The sequence below is a fragment of the Nylanderia fulva genome, unplaced genomic scaffold, assembly GCF_048542155.1.
Source record: "Nylanderia fulva isolate GAGA-0341 unplaced genomic scaffold, ASM4854215v1 Scaffold6, whole genome shotgun sequence".
NCBI lineage: Eukaryota > Metazoa > Arthropoda > Insecta > Hymenoptera > Formicidae > Nylanderia > Nylanderia fulva.
In genome coordinates this window covers 6860333-6868137 of record NW_028190698.1, presented here as the reverse complement: position 1 = coordinate 6868137, position 7805 = coordinate 6860333, and the positions used below count along the sequence as shown (strand labels likewise).

General features: G+C 28.0%; 1 protein-coding gene across 1 annotated transcript; it reads right to left on the bottom strand.

Moving 5' to 3' along the window:
- Window positions 1–3737: 3737 nt before the first annotated feature.
- On the bottom strand, window positions 3738–6201 carry LOC114933994 (uncharacterized). Its single transcript, XM_029306578.2, has 2 exons — window positions 5951–6201; window positions 3738–5589 (listed from the first exon to the last, which is right to left on the bottom strand). Exons 1-2 carry the CDS (start codon window positions 5978–5980, stop codon window positions 3889–3891), a joined length of 1731 nt encoding a protein of 576 aa, XP_029162411.2. The 5' UTR covers window positions 5981–6201; the 3' UTR covers window positions 3738–3888.
- Between the last annotated feature and the right edge of the window lie 1604 nt (window positions 6202–7805).

Here is a 7805-nt window from a genome sequence, read left to right as displayed (position 1 = left end):
ATAACATTTGGTTCTACTAATTGTAAGTTAATAATATAACTGTATTCGTTCTTACTTGCGAACACGCGTTATATCTTTATATAGAATCGTCCAGAATAGGATACCTGTTTATATAAATAAAAATTTATATAAACTTTTTGTTTAAAATTGGATGTATAATGTCCTAGAGTGCTAATCATTTCTCCTGAAATAAATATGTATACAATAGTAATGTATACAATATACTGAAATAAATATATATACATATATATATATACATATATATATATATATATATACATGCAGGGTACAAAAATATTAGAATAATTTTATATTTATATATTAGCTAATAACACAACTTTAATCATATATTTTGTTATATGAGGATAAATTTAATCAAGAATAGGTTTAATTAACAATATATATATATATATATATATATATATATATATATATAATATATTTATTTTTATTAAAAATATAATCTTATGCAAATTTTTGGATAAATGTGTAAAATTGGTACCTTTTTTAAAAAAAAAATTATTTAAAAAAAATGCTTGTATTGACAATGAGCGAATAAGCACATAAATTAAAAACACATACGAAAAGAAACCGAGCGTTAAAAGTGACTTTATATTTTCGAATGAAAAATTGACATTGCTCTCACAAGGATGTAACACATATGAAAACATAAAATGTATGTGCGGTAATGTTGATGGAGATATCGCTGATACTTCGAATTGTTGAAAAAACATACTGTCGCATTATATTTCTTTCTCATTAAGATTATGGTATGTGTATGAACGCATGCGCTTCTATGCGCGAGCGTACGTGGCGCGCGCGCGCGCGTGAATAAAATGCAATAAACGGCACTTTTTTTATCTCTTTCAGCCATTCGACACGCGCGTGCACACACACATATATATGTATACACACAACACGTACGTACACATATAAAAGACGTGCATATATATTTAAAAGCTCAATAGTAAAAATTAATATATTAAAATTAAATGTTTTACATTGTATGTTAAAAAAGAGAGTCAATATCCGATAAATCTTTGCCATTTATTGAATGTCGTTGCAAAAATATCCAAAAATGACAATAAAACTTTGACGTTGATGTATATGCATATATTGCAAAAGAAAAATGGAAATAAATAATATACGAGATCAGGATAATCCTCTTCAATACGCGTGAGCAAAAAACAAGTTATTTCGCTAATCTTAATCTCAAAGCGATCTGCTCTTATCCTACATATTTTACACAATTGACAATCTTAATCCATTCATTCGTACCTTTTCTTGGTACAACAAACTCGTGTCTTGGTGTTTCATATTTATTTAATTAATACCTTTCTCTTTCTATTGAAACAAATATATATGTATACATATATTGTTATATAGAGCGATATGTTACAATCATTGAAAATGTATAGCAATAATAATGCGCGACAATCATTGATTCGCGTGTGCTTTAATATGTTATAAGAATTTATTGGAAAAACTTATCTTTTTTTATGTAGCTATACTTTTTATGCGCAACTTTTAATAATTTCCTTATGTCTGATTTCAGTATTATATAAAAAAAATTGCTCTGCGCACACAAGGACGAGATCGATTAACATGTGCATCAATGTGTATCCATTTAGCGATCGACCTTGTAATATATATAATTGTATATATGTATAATTCATCGCGAATAATTTACTGTAAATATTTAAGTAATTAACTAGCGTATATCCAGCGAGAAGTAATAGTCGAATCGATGTCGAATTGTTCGAACCGACATCGATTCGACCAATCATATACATATATATATTTCTCGCTGGGTAGACGCATAAGTCATGTTTCCGAATTATAAAATAATATAGGTATATAAGTATTCACATCATTATACACACAACATTAACCACACAAACAATTGCACGTGTTTTATACTTTAAGCAAAAAATGTATAAAGTGAATATATATGCATATACACATAATAATATATATAAATAGATATTTGTATATTTCTTAATTTAAATTTATTGAAAGTAAAATTCATTGTATGAAAAATAAGAATAAAATCGCATTTTTACGATCTTATCTTTTCATGTGTGATTTCGTAAAATGTTATTCCTTTATAGTCGCAAATCCAGCGATAACGTAGCATGTACAATTCAATTGCTATCAACACGTGATAAAAGAATAAGAATGAATATAAATCATGCATGTAATATAATTTGACAACAATTGCACGAAACAATTAATTATAATACACGTTACAAAACGCGAATGTATACTTACATATATAATATATATATATATATATATATATATATATTCACATTACAAAATGCACAATATTATATGTTTTTTGCATACAATTGTGAAATTATATATTACGGATAATTTACGTTCCTTTATACTATGTATTTAACTAATCAAATCATACAGAGCGTATTTCGTCGTCCTTAACTTTCTGACACAATCTAATATAATGTTTTATGTGGGTTATAAAGAACAGAAAGATAAGATTATAAATATGATTTTTCAAATATTTGTTTCATTTGTATCAATAACTTCAAGTATATAATTAGACATTTATATTACAGTATGTACAATATATCTCATCAAATCAATATATCAATATGTCTTTTGTATGTTACAAAATTATACTACATATAGCGTCAATATCCTCTTTTATTACCATGTGTGTAACCGATTAAATCGTATGAAACAACATTATCGTGTAAATTATATGACACGGCAAATGAAATAATATTTTTATTATGAATGATAAATGAGAGATAAGATTAAATGTACAATTTTACAAATAGCGCGCGTTACTTTTATTAATATATATATATATATATATATATATATATATATATATAATAATTTTAATTAAAAGAATAAAAAAAATATATATACATATATATATACCTTGTAGAAATTTATCACTAGAACGTCAATTAATCACATATTTCGAGTACTTAAAATACTGATATACAGTAATTTCAGTATTCGAAATAAGTGATAAATTAATTGGCGTTACTAATGATAAATTTCTATAAGGAATATATATATATATATATATATATATATTCTTATTACTTTATTTGATTTAGAATAAAGCGGGGTCAAAAGAAAGAATTCAAATATCAATATAAATTATAAATATATATAGTAATAAGTAATAAGATATAAGATACATACGCATGTTATAATAAACCACCTTATCAATTGTTTAGCTTTATCTGATAATCAACACACGCATATATACAGGGTAATTCACAACAACCTAATGTCCTGGAAATATCATATTTCTGAACGAATTCCTCAAGGAAAAAGTCGAGACATCATCAATAATCGAATTATAATAAGCGTTTGAAAATAAGGGGTTTTTAGCAAACTATAGTCTGCGAATTGATGTTGGGAAATATTTACTGAATTATATATGCTCACACTGTTTACAATAACAAAATATGTTTCTCATCTGCGGTCCTTTAACAAACAAAAGTTGTTGCCTACATTTGCCTCCGCAGAAATGGTTAGCTGGATATATATATATTTATAGATTAATATTTGAACTGTCACTTTCGCTTCTTATTACTTTTTGATCCCGCTCTATCTATATACTAGTAATAGAATCAAATTAATTATTTTACATTATATATATATATATATATATATATATATATATATATATAGAGAGAGAGAGAGAGAGAGAGAGAGAGAGAGAGAGAGAGAGAAGAGAGAGAGAGAGAGAGTAACGTATCACGCGTAAATTTATTTTTCATACAATATAATTACATTAATATTAAATCTATCTAAATCTAATTGTACCTATTTTATCTATTGTATTTATATCTAATCGCAATTATGTGTGATGTCGATGATGTATTTACATAAAAATATTTTTTAACATTTTTTCTTAGACATGGCCGCATTAAAAACGTTATCTGCATCCAATTGTGACAAAATCTCGTCGTCTGAATCGTATTCATTAACATTACTAAAGTAGCTTACCAGAGTATTTAAATTATCTAAGTTACTCTTTATTTCCGGCAATGTAGATTTTACATTTAAATTTGAATTTGTATGCGATTCGTGCGATATATTATCGTAAAGACAACTTTCACGCGAGTCTTGTGCATTAGAAATTTTTACATCCGCGACGCATTTCTGTAAAGATTGCGACAAGTATTTTTCCTCTCCCATCTTATTTTGAGAATTTATTATCGATTCTTTTCTTGTATTTTCCAAGTAGTTTATATTCCGTGATGGTAATTCGTATTGTTGAATTTTCTTATTGCACAAAGTACTCTGGGAACTAAGGCAATTCTGCTTTTTCGAAATTAAAAATTCGCAATCGATAGTCGAGAAAATATTATTCATATCTAAATTATTATTCATACTTATCGAATAGTTGGGACTTGAAAATATTTTATCTTTACAATTTTCATAATCCTGTTTGTAACTTGGATATTTTCTGCTTGCTTGATATAATATCGGATCTTTTATCGATACAGGTTCGCAATCCTTAATTGATTTATTATCAACGGAAAAATTTATTTGCAATGTTACCTTATCACAATTTTCATATGTTCCTGGCATAGAATGATAATCTTTATTTAATTCAATATTTGATAAAATATTTTCCATATGAGGCGTACTTACAATCCGACCTTTATCAGAATATATAGCTAGTAAGTTTACTTGAGATATTAGAATATGATATTTATTTGTTAGTATATACGTTGTAGTTTTTAACAATCCTACATTGTGTAAAAAAATAACCACATTTGGCTCTAATATTCCAGGATATTTTAATAGAATATCACGATGAATGGTACCCTCTATACAACCTGTTGAATCTTTTAATATAATATATGGATCATCTTGACTATGATCTATACAATCCAATACACCTGCTATAAATTTTACTTTCATGCTATTGCAATGATTAGTATTTGCCTTCTTTTTAATCATAGAAATTCTATATTCCTCTAAAAAATGATCCGATACATCATCGAGTAAAAATTTCCAAGCTTTTTCTCCAACCAAATTTTTCTCGTTTTGTGACTTGATCTCGATATGTTTGATCGCTGTTTTTTCTAACTCTTTCACTCTATCTAAATATGATACAACAGAAATATTATCATTTTTAACATCTGATATTAAGCCAGCTGGCCCAGGGAATATTCTAACCAATTTTACTTCTTTATCAAGTTTTACTTTATTTACAGTCTTAATATAGTTCTTTTCTTTAGACTTTTTATAATGCAATGTATTTGTTTTACATAACTGAAAACATTGTGCTTCTCTTTGTATATCATTTAATGGTTTGCTTATCTCTTTGGCAAGATTAAATCTCTCTTGAGAAGCATTTTCCTGGAAGATTCCTAATAAAAGATTTCGTGATGTATCACTCTCATTGTTACGGGACAATGTGCTGTTCTCCGTTGCAATATTTCCATCTGAATTAAAAGTATTGTCCATCGACGAAAATAGAATCTTGGAGTTGTCCACTTTACGTCGTTTTACAGATGATGATTCTTGTTCACTTAGACACCGAGAATGGAATTGTATCGTTTTCTCATCAATATCATCAAACACATCCTAAAATTGTAAGTAAATTATATGCATATGTACCCAGATAGCCACAGTAATTATTATGACATTTTGATGTCAAAATGCATCATTTTGATGGCAAATAATGCATTTTGACATCAAAATGATGTCATAATAATTACTGTGGCTATCTGGGTATATATAGTATATATATTGTACCTTCATCAATTGTGCATAAATAATATCAAGATACTCTATCAAATGCGTGTTGATAAAATTGCAATATACAAAACAAATTAGATAAATTATTAAATATTAAAATATTAAAATTAGATAAATTAGATAAAAAATTAGATAAATTATTCGAATAAATTCTGATAAGTAAAATTATGTAAATAAAAAAACTCACTTCAAAAGTCCAATCGTCACTTTCAAACATAATTAGGAAAAATTCCGCTAGCTAGCATTTAGCACAATAAACATTCTACGTGATAAACAGTTGCCTTTTATTTTTTTTCTTTTCACTTATTTAACGACCTCTGTTACTTGAAGGATTTTATCTCGCCTTACTGGTCATGGTTGTCTTATTAAAACTCGCTCGGCTAGCTCAGGTTGAGGCTAGGTAAGAGACAGGCTAGATTCAGGGAGCGCGCTATTAAAGCCCCTTGCACAATGCCAAGCAACAGGCAATACATAAAAATACAAAATAGAAAATATCCACCAATAGGAGCAGAGAATAATATCTATCTCTTTTTTCGATTGGTTGATATTTTCTATTTCTTAGGGCCTTAGGCCCCTTGCACAATGCTAGGCAACAGGCAATAAGAATAAGAAATAGAAAATATCAACCAATCGGAAAAGGAGATAGATATTATTCTCTGTTCCTATTGATAAATATTTTTTATTTTTTATTCCTATTGCCTGTTGCTTGGCCACGGATTAATAAACAAACATACAGGGGATCGATTGTCTATTTGTGTCGATTTTTCTCACTTTTTGCACATTTATTTCACGTGAAGAAATACACGCGATTGGCTATGAGCAAGATGAAAATACGATATCCCTAGATTCACGGGAGCACAAACCATAGTGAACATTTCGTAAAGCGTATATACATGCATATATGTTTCAGTGATACCTTTATCTTTATAACCTCTGCAGTTTGAACGGTGTGAATAAGAATGAATGTTACAGAGAAACAAAAAGAAATTATGTTAAATTTTATGAATAAACATTCGGATTTCGGTCGGGGGCGGATACATTTTTGAACATGCTTGAATAAAATTGACGCGGCGTGTTATGAGAATTGATCGATATAAAACAATACATTAATAAAAAAGTAGTGTTTAAAAATCTTTTATTATAAAGTTAAGAAATGTACTGTGATAATCTTAATTATTAATTTATTATAAGATTATGAAATGTACTAATTTTATGTGATACAATTTATGTGATAAATATATATATAAATATATATATATATATATATATATATATATCCTATTCAAAATACCATCACACAATATTTCTTAATTCGTACTTCTTCTGCTTGCATTATATTTATATCATTAAATGGTATCGGCACTTCTCCTTCTTCCTCCAAATATATTTCATTTAATGGAATTCTCCATTTATAAGCAATGTTATGTAAAACACAACATGCATTTACAATTAGAGCTGTAAAGAATAGATTTAAAAAATACCTTTTCTTATCTCAATTATGCACTATAATTATTTACATACCAGCAAATTCTGGTGTATAATGTAATGTCCTCTCTTTTAATACGTATTTTAATCGCGCTCTACTCTACATAACATATAATGCAGTAGGATATACGACACATTTTGACATTATTCGACACAATAATTCTTGTCGAATAATCTCACGTGAAATATTTCGTGTTTTCACTATAGTGAAAATTAGCCAATCAAGTGAATGCTCACTTTTGTCATTTTCACTAGGTTTTGAGATACACAATCGACCCCCAGATCGCCAAAGGCCTGTCTAAAGAGGAGACCGTCATTTTTGCCCTTTACCAACACACTTTGCCCCTGGTTCGAGTCCAGGCTAATAAAATCCTTTGATTTTACCAAAAAACTTTGCCTTTGGTGCGAGTTCAGGCTAAAATCTTTTTATTTTACACGTATAATCAAAGGATTTTAGCCTGAACTCGCACTAGAGGCAAAGTTTTTTGGTAAAATTAAAGGATTTTATTAGCCTGGACTCGAACCAGGGGCAAAGTGTGTCGGTAAGGGGCAAAAAT

Bases quoted from the DNA above. Each gene is read 5' to 3' on its own strand.
- LOC114933994 (XM_029306578.2), bottom strand. From the start codon at position 5,980: ATGTTTGAAAGTGACGATTGGACTTTTGAA. The intron at 5,590-5,950 runs GTGAGTTTTTTT...TTACAATTTTAG, and splicing joins GTGACGATTGGACTTTTGAA to GATGTGTTTGATGATATTGA.